Here is a 19791-nt window from a genome sequence, read left to right on the forward strand (position 1 = left end):
AAAGCCAAAAAATTGCTTATAACCCCACCTTCTTAGAATACCACTGGTAACATCTTGATGATTGTTTTCAGCATCAACATCACCTGGGAACTTACTGAAAATGAAGGTTTTCAACCTCTATCCCAAACTTACTGAATGAGCAGTCTATGTTGTAACTAGTTCTTCAGGTGATTCCGATCCATACTGAAGTTTCAGACCACCATTGTAAACTTTGGAGAAGAATCTTGTATAGAGACCTGATCAGAGCTATGCTTTAAAAGGTTTACTCTAAGAAATAATAATAAAAATAAATAAATAAAATATAGACTTACGCTGAGCACAAGAGTCCTATGCAAGGTAGGACCATATAAGAGATTATTTTAGTAGTTTGGAAGGGTAACTAATCAGGATAATGACAGTAAGACTAGAAAAGAGTTCTAAGAGAAATACTAGAGGTTGAATACAGAATTTGAGAACTAACTGGTGACATGAAGAGGTGATGGTAAGGATTTGAGTGGGGAAGAAAAGGCTATTTACATTTAACTGACAAGATACAAGGCAAAGAACAAATTGTAGTGGCACAAAATGATAGTTCTGGACATTTACATAGGAAGTGCATATCATCCAGATGTAAAGCATCTATCAGTCAAATTGGAAAACTGAATCTGAAGTTTGCAAGTGAGGTTAGGATTAGAGACATATAATTTGAAGTTACCTGCGGAAGGGTAGTTGTTGAATTGCAAGACCGGGGAGTATAAGAAATAGAGATAAGATAAGGATCACTGAAGGACTACAAGTAGTAGCAGTGGATGGATGGAAGAATTGGGATCCTGAAAAACACAGATAGCCTAGAATGATAGTTCTTGAGCTTTATGGAAGCAATGGTGTCCTGAAGTTTATAGTAGATGTTGTAGAGTACTCTACATTCATTCAAAGATGGCATCCCTGTACAAATTTGTTTCCTGTCCCACAGATGTGATACATTTCAGTCATAGTAATCTGAACATGGTATCAGTCACCTCCATGTTCCTGTATCTACTTATCGAAGCCTTTCAACCTCGAACGTGGTCTATTATTTGAAAGTCAGATCTTAAGACCACAGTCTATTTCTTGTTAACATAGGCATTCTTTTTTAATGCCAGTCATGTCACTGTCAAGGTAAACCAGTAAAGTTGCCTTTGCTGCATTCATTCACTTTTTGAAAGATTTCCTTTTCATTCTGTTTATGGATCATTTTTCATTTTGGAGAATACTGCCCATAGTTACAAGGTCATAAACATTCAAGAACATTGTCTTGCATTTGGAAACCTAATTGGCCAAAAAAGACTATGCTGAAAACTTGAATGGAATGCCCCGAAATATGAAAGATATAACATAAATTATTATTAAGGAACATGAAGAAAAACTTGTGGAAAATGACAGTTTCCAACATTCTTTGAGGAAAATTTATCAAGAGAAGGATTTAAATGGGAAAGGAAATAATGGCATCAAAAGTCAGGAGGCAGTGAGCATACAGTTATTTCAATATCTGCTAAATGTAAATCGGTATGCTAGTAGTAATACTTAAATATGGTATATAAAAGCTTGAATATGTGGTAGGGTGTTAAATAAAACAGCATATTATAATTGTTAATTTGGTTTTTTTTCATGGTCATATTGGTGCAAGCTTCAGAGATGTGGATTCTAAACACATAACTAGCTCTTAGAGCTTGGATAGGGCTTTGAGTCTTGATTGACCCATATGAAAAATGAGAATTCACCTTGTATGTTTTAAAAGTTAGGGATAATGTATCTTATGGAGGCTCCCCATAATCTCCTTTATCATGAAATATCACTATTGTCGGGATATAGTTTATTATTCATAATTAATAATAGATAATGTATGTAAAGTGCTTTATAGGTTAAGATATATTTTCACATTCATCTGAAACTTTTTTCCCCAGCACACCTAAATGTCAAGAAACTTACAATCATATCTTCAAGAAGTTATTTAGAATTTTGTTATGGTAATATATTGTATTCTTTTTTGCAGGAAGTACTTAAACAACTACAAGGAAGTATTGAAGATGAAGCTATGGCTTCTTCTGGACAGATTGATTTATTAGAGCGTCTCAAAGGTAGATTTTTTAAAAGTTTTAAAATAATTTTTTAAGCTCCACTTGTCAACTTTAGGTGTGTATATCCAAATACAAGTTCTCTTGACTTGAATGTTGCTTTCAGTTTTCTTGCTTTCAAACATTGCTTGACATATATTATCTGGTTTCTCATAGCTAATGTATTAATTCTTCTCTTACTGAAGTTAAAATTATGTCACTACAAATACTGGAATATGTATCAGCCTTATCTTTTACGATTTAGTTGTTAAAATACAGATATGTAAACTGTGTATTTACTTGTCATTCCTTCAGTTAAACATTTAACTGGCTTTAAATCAACTACTTCAGATTCCTTATTTGATCATTTTTAGCTCTTTTTAAAGCTCATTGCTGTTCTGCCAGTCACTATATAGGCCTTTAGTAAGCTGCACACCACAGACTGGCCTATTGCCTTAGTTGAAGGAATAGTGTCCTCTCTTCCATCCAGGATAGAATTGCTTTATCTTTTCAGATATATGAGCTGATTATATGCAGTTTTTAGTAGAATTTTAAAAAATCTTTCTCATTTTGTTGCTTAAAAATTCAAATATCAAAACAGGGAAATTGCTTGATTATTATGATTGAAACTAGACTGAGAAATTACCTTTGGGTCCTAAAATATATTATTATTTAGCAGGAATCTAAGGAAAGATATTTTGTCGATTTTCCTTTAACATACTCTCTCCCCCCACTGACTCAAGCTACTTTGGAGGGAAAGTGTAGTCATTCTCTTCCTAAATAATTGTTTATTCAATCATGTGTATTTGTGGTTCCTCTGTTAAAAACTTAGAGTTGCAGTGAACACTTTTTTTTAATGATTTGATAATTTGTATATATTGCAATTCTACCTGGAACCAGAAGTCAGTGAATATTTCAGACCATCAGCATTTGTGATAAGGATTCTTTGTTCCTTGCATAAATTTGCTGTTCCATAGCTGCCATAATTTAGTACTTCCACAGGCTTTATGTAATATATATAACGTATATTATATTATAAAATGGGTTCAAATTTGAGGACTGAAATATGAACCTAATATTTTATTTTTAAGACAATTGCCTCGCAATATTTTCGACCACTTAAAGCAGCTGTTACATAAAAACCTGTCTCTCTTTCATTTAGAACTTAACTTAGATAGCAGTAATTTCCCTGGAGTGAAACTACGGTCAAAAATGTCCCTCCGTTCTTACGGAAGCCGTGAAGGATCTGTATCTAGTCGTTCAGGAGAGTGCAGTCCTGTGCCTATGGGTTCATTTCCAAGAAGAGGGTTTGTAAACGGAAGCAGAGAAAATACCGGTTATTTAGAAGAACTTGAGAAAGAGAGGTAAATTTTCTTCATTAAGTTGTAAACTTGTATACTCCCAGTGTTTACTATTATTTTGTCATTTTGTAATAAAAGATAGGAATTATGAAGCATGTATGGCAGATGATCAGTAACACTTAAGAGTATTTTACACTTACTCAAAGATAGTATGTTACTGATCATACTTATATTAAATCTAAAACTGTAAAGAGGCAATATTAAATATGAAAATGTAGGGGCGCCTGGGTGGCTCAGTCGGTCAAGCAAGTGCCTTCAGCTCAGGTCATGATTCCAGGGTCTTCGGATCGAGCCCCGTATCGGGCTCCCTGCTCGGCAGGAAGCCTGCTTCTCCCTCTCCCACTCCCCCTGCTTGTGTTCCCCCTCTCGCTGTCTCTCTCTCTCTCTCTCTCTCTCTCTCTCTCTCTCTCTCTGTCAATTAAATAAATAAATAAAATCTTTAAAAAATAAATAAATATGAAAATGTAAAGGAGACAGTTCTTGGGATTCTAAGAGACTTGTACTTTGTTACTTAAATATTTCAAATGTGGGGGGGCGCCTGGGTGGCTCAGATGGTTAAGCGTCTGCCTTTGGCTCAGGTCACGATCCCACATCAAGCCCCACATCAGGCTCCTGGCTCAGTGGGGAGCCCGCTTCTCCCTCTCCCTCTGCCTCTCGCCCTGGTCATGCTCTCTCTCTGTATCTCTGTGTCTCAAATGAATTACTTCAAATGCCCTGTACATTGAGTAAGCACATGATCACAATAGTTAGGTCACATTAAAATATGTAACTGATTTTTAATTGAGTTACCTTTTGAAATAAATTAACTAGAGAACCAGTATGAGGTAACTGTTTCCATTAGGGAAAGCCTATTACAAGTGGCCACAAATGTAACATTTCTTAATTTATCAGTTCCAGTGTCTTAAAAAACACTTTTTGATAATATATATTATCTGGTTTCTCACAGCTAATGTATTAATTCTTCTCTTACTGAAGTTAAAATTATCTCACTATAAATACCAGAATATGTATCATTATCAAGAACTTTGTCAAATGTTGTGTAAAAGATTATGAATTCCTTAATGCATGAATAACATTATTTTTATACTCCTAAAAATTCTATTAAACATTCAAGAATGTTAAAATGTATAAACATTACATATTAGCTCTGGGATCTTGGTCATGTCCTTAAATTTTGTGTCATTTTCTCCTGTAAAATAGGGATATGGTTCTACCTTGCACAGTTTTGAAAAGTGGTTATTAGTGTAATAATGTCCAGCATATCTAAGTAAAAGGCAAAAGATCTTTTACCACTTTCTCTCTGGTTTTCGGTGCGTCCATCTGTAAAAATAGGGTAATCTTCTGGACCAGAAGTAGTGTTAAGCTTTCTTTCATCTTGAGTTTATATGAGTCTCTGTGTCATACCTTGAACCAGGACTATTTCTGTATGACGGTATAGGAAACACTATCGTGAATAGTAAGAAGCTAACTGGGGTCCACAGTCTTCCATCTATTGTACTCTTTGAGCTCTGTGAAGAGACAAAGGCATGTGAGCATACCCCCTTTCCTAGGAACTTGTTTTGCTTCATGTAGATAAAGTCCCAAGTTTATTAGCAGAGAGAGAAGAGAGTATGTGTGTGTGTAGTTCTGATATATCTTGGGCCCTCTTGGTTCTCACTGTTTTGGAGGGAGGTAAATTGAGTCCTTGCATATATGACAGAATCATTACTTTGCTCTCATGCTCGATTGATAGTTTAGATAGGTCTAGGCTCAAACTCATTTTCCTTCTTCATTATCAATGCCTGATGAGAAATTCAATGCAAACCTGATTCTCTTTCCTTTGAAGGTCACCATTTTTCTTCTTTAAAAGTCTTTAGAATGTCTCAGTATATGAGTCTTCTTCATTCGTCATGCTGGGTACTCACTGTGCCCTTTTAATCTGGAAACTTATTTTCTTCAGCTTTTGGAAAATTCCCTTATGTTATTTCTTTGATCGTTTTCTCACCTGTTTTTCTATCCTTTCTTTCCCTCTCTTAAGTCATAGATATACTCTCTATCTCTTTTTTTCTTGTTTTCTATATTACCCAAGATAAGTGCTAGAAAGTAGTCAAGGCAAGGTTCAAACCCAGCTACACAGCTCCATAACCTTTTTGAACCTGTTTTCCAGTCTGAAGAGTGAGCCTAAGAATAACTACCTCAAAGGATGTAGTGAAGATTAAATTAAATTAAAAAAAAAAATACTTAGCACTATGTCTAATACTTAGAACATTCAATAAATGTAAGCTATTATCATGTTAGCTATTGGCTCTTTTAACAGATATTTATTAAATGCCTAGTACATATATGCCATGCTCTTTTAGGTGACCCTAAGTTAGCTAGAGGACTAAAATAACACAAAACTTACATTTTAAAGAAGACTGTTAACAATCACTAAAAGAAGTCTAAACTGTAAAGACCTACCTGCGTTAGGGTCTAGACCTGTTTTTAGTTCTGAGCCTTAAGCACTGTGATCAACCACTATCATTTAACCACTTGTTAACATTTTGGCTCAAAATACTGTAACCTTGGCTTCCCCAGAGCGTTTTTCCATAGTTCCATCTTAAACTTGACAATAACAGCTTGTCCCTATTCTCTGTAGCCTCCCCATCACTCCACCACCACCACTAACATTGGCCTATCAATTTAAGCACTTATAACACCCAACTCTTATTTAATGAGCCTATTTATTGGAGAATAATCAGAGGAAATAGTAGCATCTCCATTTGTTCCCCAGCTAAGTCCTGGTAGGCCCTGCAGGTTCTCACCAGGGAGCACTGTAAAATAGAATCAGAGCGCCTCTTTATGCCAGCTTGTGAGAGGGGTTTAGGCTTTCTATGGTGCTTTCTGCTGCTTCTGTTGTCAGAAACGGGAGGGAGGAGGCAGCTTCTCATTGGTCTGTACTCCCCCCAAGGTTGCTACATCATAAGCAGGGGCTTACTGTCTTCCCATGGATTCCCTCACTGCTCCAGTTGCCACATCAAAAATGAAGGCTTATTTCTTATTTTTTTATTGTTTCTCAGTAAAAGAAAGGAAATTTTAGCAAGTATATAACCTTCCACACACTTATATGCATGCGTATTTTGCAAAACAATATAATCAAACAGCATTTTAAAGTAACAGTATTAGAGTGGGGATCATCTCTGCAAATGAGCAAACTCCAGAAGTGATAATAGAAAATACCCATAAATTTGACTACAAAAAAAATCAAAATTTTCTACATGACAAAAACGTTATAAACAAAATTAAAAGACAAGTGATAAACAGAGAAAATGTATTTAAAGCCCATATAACCAACAAAGTACAATCATTCTTAATATAGATGAGGTCCTATAAATAAGTAAGAAAAAGTTATAGGCAAGGAAACACAAATGGTTTTTAAACTTGAAAAAAATGCTTAACCTTACACTAAAAGAAATCAGATTAAAACCATATGATATACTGTTTTAAAAAACTATGCAAAAATAAAGTTTGATGAAACATTTATATTGGTAAAAGTGGTAGCGGCATAGATTGGTACAATATCTAATAAGAGCAGTAAGTTAAAAAGGTACATACCCTAGGAATTTATCTTACATACATGCTTGCACATTTGTGAAATGGGGTTATGTATAAGCATATTCAGTGCAGCATTGTTGATAATAGCAAAGGATTAGAGAGGCCCTACATGCCCTCTAAAACGAAACTAGTTACCGTGTATCCCATTATAGATTCATGCATACTATACAGCTAGCAAAAAATATATAGGACCTTTTTATGTTATGACACAGAATGATCTCCCTAGATAGATTTTTTTAAGTGAAAAAAAAAGTTTATAGGACAATACATAGAATACTATGCTACTGTTCATGTTTAAAAATGTACATGTGGGCGCCTGGGTGGCTCAGTTGGTTAAGCGACTGCCTTCGGCTCAGGTCATGATCCTGGAGTCCCGGGATCGAGTCCCACATCGGGCTCCCTGCTCAGCGGGGAGTCTGCTTCTCCCTCTGGCCCTCTTCCCTCTCATGCTCTCTCTCTCTCATTCTCTCCCTCTCTAATAAAATCTTTAAAAAAGAAAGAAAAAGAAAATAAAAAAATAAAAATGTACATGTAAGTGTACACATAGATCTTTGCATTTTTAATAGAATCTCTCTGGAAATATACACAAAAAAATGATAATAGGGGTCACTGGGAAAGAGACGTGATAGGAAATCGTAGACTTTTTGTACCTCCTGAGTTTTATCCCATGAACACCTTTATTTTGCATTTATGTTTAAAATGATCAGATACAGAGTAACTTGATATAAAATATTATTGAGGACATTGATTGGATTCTTCAGGAGTTACATAGCAAATTCATCCTCAAATTCCAAACTAAGAAAAAGTTTCTCTCTCAGAATATCTTCTCATTGCGACACAGTGACAATATTTTTTTTAAAGTTTCTGCAACTAGGGGCGCCTGGGTGGCTCAGTCATTAAGCGTCTGCCTTCGGCTCAGGTCATGATCCCAGGTTCCTGGGATCGAGCCCCGCATCGGGCTCCCTGCTCTGTGGGAAGCCTGCTTCTCCCTCTTCCCACTCCCCCTGCTTGTGTTCCCTCTCTCGCTGTGTCTCTCTCTGTCAAATAAATTATTTAAAAAAAAAAAAATCTTTAAAAAAAAAAGTTTCTGCAACTAATCTTTTTTTTTTTAATTCTAATATAGTTAACATATAGTGTTATGTTAGTTTCAGGGTATACAATATATAGTGATTCGCCAATTCTGTACATTAGTGAGTGCTCATCATGATAGGTGTACTCTTAATCCCCTTCACCTATTCCAACCATCCCCCTACTGGCCTCCCCTTTGGTAACCATCAGTTCATTCTCTACAGTCTGTGTTTTTGGCTTATCACTTTGTTGTGTTCCTTAAATTCCATGTGAGTGAAATCATGGTATTTGTCTTTTTCTGACTGACTTATTTCACTTAGCATTATACTCCCTAGATCCAGCCATATTGCAAATGGCAAGATTTCATTCTTTTTTATGGCTGAGTAATATTCCATAGTGTGTGTGTGTTTGGGTATGCCTTTATATATATATATAAAGAATATGTGGGTATACATACATATATATCCATTCTTCTTTATCCATTCGTCTATTGATGGACCTTGAGTTGCTTCCATGATTTGGCTATTGTAAATAATGCTGCAATAAACATAGGGGTGCATATATCTTTCTGAATTAGTGTTTTCATATTTTTAATTTTTTGAGAAGCCTCCATACTGTTTTCCATAGTGGCTACTCGGGTTTGTATTCCCACCAACAGTGCACGAAGGTTCCTTTTTCTCCACATCTGCGCCAACACTTGTTTCTTGTGTTTTTGACTTTAGCCATTCTGACAGGTGTGAGGTGATATCTTACTGTAGTTTTGATTTACATTTCCCTGATGATGAGTGATGTTGAGCATCTTTTCATGTGTCACTTGGCCATCTGGATGTCTTCTTGGAGAAATGCACAGTGACAAAGTATTTCTTATTATTTTGGCTGCTGAGAAGTTGAAAGCCACATCTGTGTCCAATGCAGTGGCTTCCTATACTCTAGGTTTGTTTTTTGTATAACTACTGCTTTTTTTTACTCCTCTATTATACTTTTTATTTTTATGTTAATTTTGGGTTTTGTTATATCTATACTTTTTTCTGTAAACCATCATCATATTCTCAGACTACAAATAAAGTGAAGAAAGCCTTTGATTGAAATGTAAATATTCTAGTGAGGATGTTGAGTATCTTATTTAGGTGAAAAAGTAAAAACTTTTTAATATTTAAATTTTAATGATTATAATATTCTAAGTCCCACCTTCAAAAATCCAAAATAAATAAATGTTCCACTTATTCATTATTAATACTATAGTTTAAATAGAGAACATGACAATTACAACTGATAAGAATTACTGTTATGTACTCTATTAGCATTGTGTAAACTTACCTTTTTTTTAATAAACAGATCATTACTTCTTGCTGATCTTGACAAAGAAGAAAAGGAAAAAGACTGGTATTATGCTCAACTTCAGAATCTCACTAAAAGAATAGATAGTCTCCCTTTAACCGAAAATGTAAGTAACTTAGCATTATGACCTACTTTAGGCTTTAATAACTTTGATCTTTTAAAAGTATGTGTTACTCATTTAAAAATTTCAGGATAATCGCATTTTTACTTATTTGTAAACTGTAATATATTTTATCTTTATCATAACTTTAAACTCAAATATATAATAATGACTTTTTGTTTGTAAAGGTGATAAAACTTCATTATGCTCAAGCAAATACTTACTTTAAGCCCCCAATTAAGAAAAATCTATTAAGTTTGAATTGTTAAGGACTCAGGATTCAACTAGGCAACTGGTTTTTTATTCTGTCTATTGAATTACCAAACATACTCTGTAGAAATGTTTATTACCATCTATCTTTTGAACCAAATTACATACCATATAGTTTTTGCAATAAAAGCATCTTTGAAGATAATTTGAGTGCTATTCCAGTTATTATAAATGACAAAATCTTTTGGCAAGGATCTTGGGACTTTTTACAAGTACTAAAATGTGTTTGTTTTGCAAATATAACTATGTGAAAAAGAATTTAATCTTGTCAGCCTTTCCTTCCCCACCCAAACTCTCATGTCAACTATTTTACTCATGGGTGACACATGTAAGAACGTTTCTGAATGTTCTGGAACACATTAATCATTTTAAGCAAGAATGTATTTTAACTGACTATTGTCCATAAATATTTCTTATAATTTTTAAAAAGAGAAAAAGTAGGGTAATTAAAATATATTGTCCTCTGTTAGCTTAGATTTTTCATTTTCTAACAGCACTTTTGAGAGGACATAATAAATGAAAAACAAAAGTAGAAAGAAGGAACACTTTCAAAACATGTACTTAACCAGATTTCCTGAGTGATCATTGTCTGGCAGAGCTAGAACCAGAAACTTAGGTGCATAGTCTCCTAGAACAATCAGACAAGGTTTTGAGAAGAAGAGAAAGGATCCCTTTTTCTGACAATGTCCTTGACATCTTCCTGGGTGAGAGACCCAGATGGTGAAAGAACAGTTAATGAAGAGTTCTTGGATTAGGAACATAACAAGGAATAGGAATTCAGGAAGGTTTGGTGGGATTTTTACTCTTAAATAAAAAGTACCTAAGCATAGTTTTGCTCACCATTCACATTGGTAATTAGAATATACAAAATTTAGAGTCCTGTTGTCTGCATGCAGTCAGGTTTAGGAGAGAGTTCAGATGTATGTGATAACTTGAGAGCCGTTGGTTAATATCTGAAACAAAGATGAGTTGCCAAATAAACTGTTCCCATATTTATTAAATAATCATATTTATTTAATAGTGTATATAAGACATTATAGACCATTTGGCAACATTACCAGGTGTAAACTGCTTGTGTGTCATAAATATTGCAAAGCAAGTTAAGAACACTTCCGTATGGAAATATTATCAGGATATTAAACATTACTTTTAAAACATCAGATCTAAACCACATTATTACAACATACTTTGTCATGTTCAACTTTTTTTTTGCAGGGGGTTTTGGAAAGTGAAGGATAAGTAAGTGGAGTTAAAGCTGTCTCATTGGGAATTAGAAATAACATACAGACTATTTCATCTGTGTTGCAACCCATAATTTGGGTATTCCTATAGGTATACATTATCTGTAGAATGTCATCTGCATTATTGCAAGGCAAAAGGATGAGAGGTCCCCTGATTTAACTGACAGTGCAATTTGGAATCCTTGGGCCTACAGAATGTTACTCTGAGTCAGACACGTCTCACACAGCTGAGTATATAGAGCATAAAAATCTATCGCACTTTTTCATTTCCTTCATGGCCCATTATCATTTAATCAGACTTTTAGCTATTATTACCTCTTGGTGCATGTGTTTATAAGTTTCATTACCTTTTCCTTTTCATCCTTTTGTATGCCTAGCAGTTATCTCAGTGCCTGGAATTTTAATTAGAGGGTTAATTGATTTTTGAATGAATTAACACCCCCTGCAGGAAGAAGTACGTCTTTTTGTTTATTTCAGCTTTGTTTCACTTTCGGCAAAAAGTTTGTGTTGTTTTGCAATTTATGATTATCCGTATTAAACAAAAGCTTTTCCTTATCCCATTTTCTTCATTTTACAAAGGGAGAGGTTTTCTCTGTTTAGTCTGCTCGTTTATAACAATCCTTAAATTGAGGTATAAACTTAAGGATGATGGACTGTTTCTTGACTTTTCTATGTTGTCCACATTAATGTGCTAGTTTTTAATAATTAAAGTATACCTCTTCAGTGCAGAAGATGGGAACTGAAGAAGACTTACCCTAACTGGACCAATTATATAGTGAATCAGTACAGTTTAAAGCCATTTGTGGCTGTGGGGCAATAAAAGTGTTTCAACTCAGCATTTTACATCAGAGACCCAGACTGAGCCCAGCACCTATAATCAAATTTTAGGACTCCTTGAAGTAAAAAAAATAATCTTGTTATGCTCCATAACTTACATATTTGATATTCATTTTCTTTATTGGTATTTATATGCTGCTTTGCTTTTCCTGATAAACACATAACATGAGGTATTAACATTTTAATTTAATTTGTGGTTTTAGTTTTCCTTACAAACAGATATGACCAGAAGACAATTAGAATATGAAGCAAGGCAAATCAGAGTTGCAATGGAAGAACAACTAGGTACTTGCCAGGATATGGAAAAAAGAGCGCAGGTAAATTATTTATTATTAAACTATAAAACAGCACAGGCTAGAGAAGAGCTATTAAGAATGTAATGAATTATAGCTCTGTTAAACATTGATTAAATTTTATTATTAAAGATACTTATAAGTCTACCTTCACTTTGGCACTATTTCAAAATAATAATTTATCATGGCTGCTGGGCAACATAACCAATGTTCACATAATTCTGCCTCCACCATATTTCATTTCCCTGATACTATTCTGCTCTGCACTGGAATTATAAGAGGGAAAAAGGGTTAAATGCTGGTCATCTGGTAGCTAATAGCTAACTTCACTTCTCCTTTAAGATTTTTACTTCTTGTAATCTAAGTATGTGTAATGACATTCAGAATATTTCACTGCTTTTTAACTTGTATGCAAAAAAGGGAAGTCCTCATTTAAGGAAAGTAGAAAGGGAACATAGAGAATAGTGGGAAAGGTGAAATGAGTTGGATGGAAACCATTCCCGTATTTCTGCCCTCAGCTGATGTCAAGAAAGAATATTAAATAGCTTTGCTATTTGCTAAGCATTTTCATACATTATTGAATTTAGCACTTCGTATTTACATAAGTATATTACTGGCTGATGTTTTTAAGCCCTGAGAAGGCTTTGCTGTTTGCCTTGTCTATTTCAAAGCAAGTATAGGCATTTAAAAAAAGAAAAAAAGGAAAACTCTTAGGACAAACTGGTAAGAAAACATTATTTGAAAGATTTTATTTAAGGGAATAGTAAATAAAAGGGAGTACATACATTCATATGTATGGTATAAATACATTTTTGTGTTCTAAAAAGTTTATTTGTAGTTTTAAAATCACTAATACAAGACATTTTCCATCCTCAAAGTATAGTCTTTACCTTTTATATGGTAGCTACCTAAACATAATGTATATTCATTTTATGCTACAGTATGGTGGTAGACTAAGGAGACACTTAAACACCAGTACCACGGTACCTTTTACAGTCCGTACCTGTTAGTTTCACAATGGAGCTAGAGGCTCAACTACCATGCTAGTTAGTTATATTATAATTTGTATATATATGATACAGTTTTTGTTAATTTCCTCTCACCCCCATTCCAATCAAAGTAACGTCTTAAATGGCAAAAGTAAAACTTTAAAAATAAACCTTTTGGGGGCCTTGGGTGGCTCAGTCGGTTAAGCATCTGACTCTTGGTTTCAGCTCAGGCCATGATCTCAGGGTCTTGGGATCCAACCATGTGAGTCTGCTCAGCAGGGAGTCTGCTTGAGATTCTCTGTCTCCCCATCTCCCTCTGCCCCTCCCCTACTCTCTCTCTCTCTAAAATAAATAAATAAATCTTTAAAAAAAAGTAAATAAAAATAAGCCTTTCAATAGAAAATATACATGAATATCTTTCTAATATTGGGGTAAAAAAGGATTTCTTAAACTAGACAAAACACTATTTTTAAAAGAGAAGACATAAGTTTCACTATATTAGAATTCAGGATTTATCTTTATCATGTACCTTAAAAATATGTGAATTTGGGGAAGAATGGTAAATCAATAAACATATAAGTACAACTAGCAACCTATTTGGGAGAAATTAAATTAGATCTCTAACCCACATCTTGTATAAGAAAAATTACAAATGGATTAAATATCTAAATGTGAAAAATAAACCTAAAATTAATGAAAGAAAATATAGGACAACAAATGTAAATTGTCATAAAATTTTAAAACATTCTGCAGAAAATAAACTAAGGGAAAATATTTTTAACACATAAAAGGAAAAAGGTCATTATCCCTATAATGTAAGAATTCCTACAACTAATAAGAAAAAGGCAACTCTTTTTAATGGGTAGAGGCTGTAATCAACTTACTGAAAAAAATGCAGTGATTAGTAAACACATACAAATGACTGGTAAACAATTTAGGGAAGTTCAAAATAAAATCCACTCTTGCCCATGCCTATGTGAGATTGTCCGTCTTCAGCTGTCTGTGCTAACAGTTTGGTTATTTATTTTTTATTTGTTCAGCACATATTTGGGCATCTAGTATGGTAGCCCCTACTTTCCCGTATACATGCTGGGAAGATGTATGCCAAGTCATTAATGGAGATTATTTTGGGGGACTGGGGATTGGTGGGGTGAAAGTTCCTTACACTTCCATTTTACCATAATTTTTTATAATTATATGGATAATAGAGTTTATATGTTTCCTGGTTGATGGACATTTAGGTTGTTTGTAATTTTTCACTGTTAAAACAACTCTGATAAACATACTTATTCGTATCTAGTAAACGTGTGTAAGAATCTCTCTCAGTTAAGAGTCAGCAATCTTTTTCTTAAAGAGTCATAAAAAAATAAATATGTTATTCTTTGTGGGCCATATGGTCTCAGTCACAGCTACTCAACTCTGCTTTTGTAGCAAGAAAGCAACCATAGATGATCATCTGTAGGCAAATGGGCATGCTTGTGTTTCAGTAAAACTTAATTAACAAAACAGATGGCTAATAGGCCCTAATTTGCCAACTTCAGCTCTAGGGTATATACCTAAAAACATCATTGCTGGCCATAAGGTATGAGTGTTTTGAACTAGTGTTTGCCAAATTGCACTCAGAATGATTTTATCGATTTACACTTCTACTAGTAGTATGTGAGAATCCTGTTTCTTCTGTATGTCTCCAGCCCTTGTGAGTCAGTCTTCATAATTAACAGTCAGTGGGCAATGAAACATTAGCTTGTCATTTAATTTATATTTTCTTTTTTTTTTTAATGTTTTATTTATCTATTCATGAGAGTCAGAGAGAGAGAGGCAGAAGCAGAGGGAGAAGCAGGCTCCCTGCCTAGCAGGGAGCCCGATGCGGGACTCGATCCCAGGACCCTGGGATCATGACCTGAGCCGAAGGCAGACGCTTAACCATCTGAGCCACCCAGGCGCCCCTAATTTATATTTTCTTGAATACTACTGAGGTTGAATATCTTCTCATGTATTTATTAGACTTTTGGACATTCTGTTATTCATCTTGTTCCCATTTTCTATTATGTTAAATGTCTTACTCTTAAATATTTGAGAGATCTATTAATATCCTCTTGATACCACTGTGTTATAGATAATACACATCACAACCCCTCCCTGTAAAATCCATTATCTATTTTAGCTTTGTGATAACAAAAATTAGTTTTTGTCATAGAGCTAAATTAAGTATATTGCCATAGTTTTGCTTTGTATGAATTATTTATACATCTTTTCCTATCCTGGAATCATAAAGTTATCCTCTTATTATTTATAATAGTTATAATGTTTTATTTTTACAATTAGGTCTTTAATTCATCTCCAGCATGCAATTATGTATGTTTTGGAGGTAGGGATTTAATTTTACATAGATAAACACAAGTGTATATGATTTTTATATGTATGTATAACTATTTAATATATAACTTGGATTTTAAGTAGTGTATTGGTTTTTATTAATATATGATCAGTTATCTATATAACATACAGATATGTACATATTTATGTTTTTAACTAAATTACCCATTATCTTTATGTGATACTCCACTATTTCCCCATTAATTAGTAATGCCATCTCTGGCATATGGTAAGTTTATATTTGCTGGGTATTTCTAGACTCTATTCCACTAATTTTTTTTAGTTTCTCTGTGCCTGCACTGATACCACATTTGTTTAATTTGCAGTAGTTTTATAAATCTTGGTACCTGGTAGAGTGAGTTCTCCTATTTTTGTTTGTAAAATTGTGGTTATAGTCTGTCTTATTTCTCTTCTGTCTGAAATTTAGTTTCAGCTTCTCTAATTCAAAGAAAAGTCTGATACATTTTTTATTAGAATCACATTGAATTTATAAATTAATTTGAAGAGAATTCCTGTCTTTACAATATAAAGATTGATTCTTGGTTGAAAGGATAGACTCTGGAGGCAGACCTCCTGGGTTCTAATTCCACACTTGCTACTTATCAGCACTGATTTTGGGTAAATTTTCTGCCTCAGTTTTCTTATTGGTAAAATATAATGCTAAACTGAAATGTGAGGATTAAATGGGTTAATACACATAAAAGCACTTAGAATCTGACACATAGTAAACATTCAATATTAGGTGTTGTTATTAATTTTATATCTCCATTCATTTAGGTGTAATTTTATGGCCCGCAATAAAGTTTTATAATATCCTCTATAAAGATTTTATACATCTTTTTTTATTATTCCTAGATACCATATAGTTTTTGTTACTGTTGTGAATGGGATTTACTATAATTACTAAATTACATTTAAATAATAAATATCCAGTGACCTTCCTGAGTTCTTTTATTAAATCATCTCAGTAGTTTAAGATTTTCTTGCATTTTTCTTGCATTTTCCATATAAACTGTCAAATATGGCAGTTGCATATTTTTTTTTTTTTTGCATTATTTGCAAAAGGTAATTTTCTTTGCCCTTTTCAGTTGTTTGGGTTTTTTCTTTTTTCTCTTTATATTGCATAAGAATTCTAATACATCTTTGAATAAGAAGCAGTGATACTGGTCTTCTCTGTCTTACTATGACTTTAAAGGGACTTCTAAAGTTTCACTGTTAAGTGTGCTGTTTGCTCAGTTTTTAATAGATAACCTTCCTCAAGTTAAGGAATTTACCTTCTATTCCCAGTTTGTTGAGAGTTATCCTGAATCTGTATTGAACTGTATTATTCTTAAAATTTTTTTAAATCAATTTTTCAAAAGTCATACCAACTATATTACCCTGAACTGTTAAGCACTTGTTATTAAGCATAGTTTCACCAATATTCAAGGTTATTATATAAAAAAAGGAAAGAAATACTACTGGATTTTTCCATTTTCATTTTGAGAAACAGAAGCACAGGAGTTGTGTTATTAGAAATCCTCTACCACAGTGGGTATCAAGATATAGAACGACTTCAAGATTTAGTGACGTATTGGCAATACAGAAACCAAGAGGAATATTAAATACAATTTCCTACTTTTATCTTTTAAATATTAAATTTTTTAATTTAAGATTTTATTGGTGGACACCCCGCCCCGCCGCTACCCCACGCACTCCTGGGCTGTGCTTCTAAGGAGCCCGTCAGGCAGCTTTAGTCCCAGCACTGCAGAGCCCCTCCCACAGAAGACTAGGGGCACAGAGAGCTTGCTGGCACTGCCCCCCCAGCTCTGTGCTATGGGAGACCTGCCCTCTCCAATACTCTCTTAGCCAGAGCCCATACAAGGCAGTGCCAGAGGCCTGGTAGTGTGCAAGCAGCCCCTACAGTGGCCAGCACTACTCCAAAGTGACTCCTACCCCAGAGAAAGGGAAAGATAATCACACATACCAGTCAGAGGAGGCCCCAGCAGTGGGCTGGAAGCAGACAAGTGGTTTGACTACAGGTCCCGCCCACCAACAAAAGCTTTTCCCGACAACACCGGGGAAGGACACAGCAGTTTGGTGCTACTGCATCTCTCGCAAACACCTGGTCTGACTCAGCTCAAGTCCGAGCATCCCCAGACTGTCCCACTACCACTACAGGAACTAGACACTGCCCACAACAAGCAGAAGAGAGCCATTGCAGATGACTGGACTGAAGGAAAAAGCAGCTCAGCCACAACAGCAGGGCACACACATCACACATAGGAGATACCCCTAAAGCACCAGGTTCTGGTGAACAGGGGACACTGCACAGTGGGGCACTACAAGATCTTTTCTTCATAAGGCCATTACTTTCAGGTGCAGGAAACATTGCTGTCTTTCCTAACACGAAGAAACAGACACAGAGAGTTAGACAAAATGAGATAGAAGAATATGTCCGAAATGAAACAATAGGACAAAATCACAGCAAGAGACCCAAGCAAAACAGGGATACATAATATGCCTGAGAATTCAAAGAAATGATCATTAATATACTCACTGGACTTGAGAAAAGAGTGGAGGACATCAGTGAGACCCTTAACAATGAGATAAAAAAGAACCAGTCAGAGATGAAGAACACATTAAATGAAATAAAAATACACTAGATGAAGTAAATAGTAGAAGCAGAAAAATGAATCAGTGACTTGGAGGACAGAGTAGTGGAAAGTAATCAAGCTGAGCAGATGAGAGAAAAAATTATGCAAAATGAGAATAGACTTAGGGAATTCATTGATACCATCAAGCATGAAAACATTTGCCTTATAGAGATCCCAGAAGGAGAAGAGAGAGAAAAGGGGGCAGAAAATTTACTTGAAGAAATAATAGCTGAAAACTAACTGAATCTGGGGAAGGAAACAGAAATCTACATCCATCAGGCACAGAGATCTGCCAACAAATCAGCCCAGAGAGGTCCACACCAAGACACATAATAATTAAGATGGCAAAAAATAGTGATGAAGAGAGAATTTTAAAAGCAGCAAGAGAGAAGAAACCAGTTATATACAAGGGAAACCCTATTAGGCTAGCAGTGGATTTTTCAGCAGATTTTGCAGGCCAGAAAGGAGTAGTATGATATAGTCAAAGTACTGAAAGAATAAAACCTGCAGCCAAGAATATCCAGCAAGGCTATCATTCAGAATAGAAGGAGAAATAAATAGTTTCCCAGACAAACAAAAGTAAAGGAATTCATTAACACTAAACCAGCCCTACAAGAAAAGTTTAAAGGGAACTCTTCAAGTGGAAAGGAAAGAGTAAGGAATGTAGGAAGCACAAAAGTAATAAAAATAAGTATATCTATAAAAATCCATCAAAGGGGGGCGCCTGGGTGGCTCAGTCGGTTGTGTCTGCATTCAGCTCAGGTCTTGATTCCAGGGTCCTGGGATCAAGTCCCCATAGGGCTCCTTGCTTAGCAGGGAGCCTGCTTCTCCCCTGCCTGCTGCTCCCCCTGCTTTTGATCTCTCTCTGGCAAATAAAATATTTTTTAAAAAATCAGTCAAAGGACTCACGAAATAAAAGGATATAAAGTATGATACCATATACCTAAAATGTGGAAAAGAGAGGAGTAAAGAATGGGTTCAGCCTTAAGTGACCATCATCTTAATATAGTCTTCTACATATAGGAGATGTTGCATACAAACCAAAATGGTAACTACAATCAAAAACCAATAATATGCAAAAATAAAAAGGGAATTCACGTATATTACTAAAGAAAGCCAACTAGTTGTGAGAAGAGAGCAAGAGAAGAAAGGAATGGAGAAAAACTACAAAAACAACCATAAAACAAGTACCGAAATGGCAATAAATACATACCTATCAATAATTACTTTTAATGTAAATGGACTAAATGCTCCAATCATAAGATGTAGGGTGACAGAATGGATTAAAAAACAAGACCCATCTATATGCTGCTTACAAGAGACTCATTTCAGACCTAAAGACACATACATATTGAAAATGAAGGGATGGAGAAGCATTTATCATGCAAATGGATGTGAAAGGGAAGCTGAGATAGCAATACTTATATTTGACAAAATAGACTTTGAAATAAAGACTGTAACAAGAGACAGAGAAGAACACTATATAATCATTAAGGGGACAATCCAGCAGGGAAATCTAACAATTGTAAATATTTATGGACCCAACATGGGAGCACCAAGTATTTAGAGGAGTTAATAACAAATATAAAGAAAGTAATAGTAATGCAATAATAGTAAGGGACTTTAACACCCCACTT

The 19791-nt window shown here is 34.7% G+C and overlaps 1 protein-coding gene across 6 annotated transcripts in view; it reads left to right on the top strand.

Annotated features, from left to right (window-relative positions):
• The window catches only part of APC (APC regulator of Wnt signaling pathway), a 129193-nt gene that overhangs the window by 58630 nt on the left and 50772 nt on the right, over nt 1-19791 (top strand). For 4 of the 6 annotated variants that reach the window (XM_088023427.1, XM_088023428.1, XM_028102697.2 and 1 more), the window contains 4 exons: nt 2012-2096; nt 3235-3436; nt 9410-9518; nt 12064-12177. In XM_088023427.1, the coding sequence (XP_087879553.1) occupies nt 2012-2096; nt 3235-3436; nt 9410-9518; nt 12064-12177 (510 nt within the window). Of the gene's footprint in view, nt 1-2011; nt 2097-3234; nt 3437-9409; nt 9519-12063; nt 12178-19791 lie in introns of those variants that run through there. The other 2 variants (XM_028102699.2, XM_088023426.1) reach the window with 2 other exon arrangements.

Source organism: Eumetopias jubatus, unplaced genomic scaffold (genome assembly GCF_037043125.1).
Source record: "Eumetopias jubatus isolate StellerSeaLion01/CBP00866 unplaced genomic scaffold, mEumJub1_p1.0 scaffold_5, whole genome shotgun sequence".
Classification (NCBI taxonomy): Eukaryota; Metazoa; Chordata; class Mammalia; order Carnivora; family Otariidae; genus Eumetopias; species Eumetopias jubatus.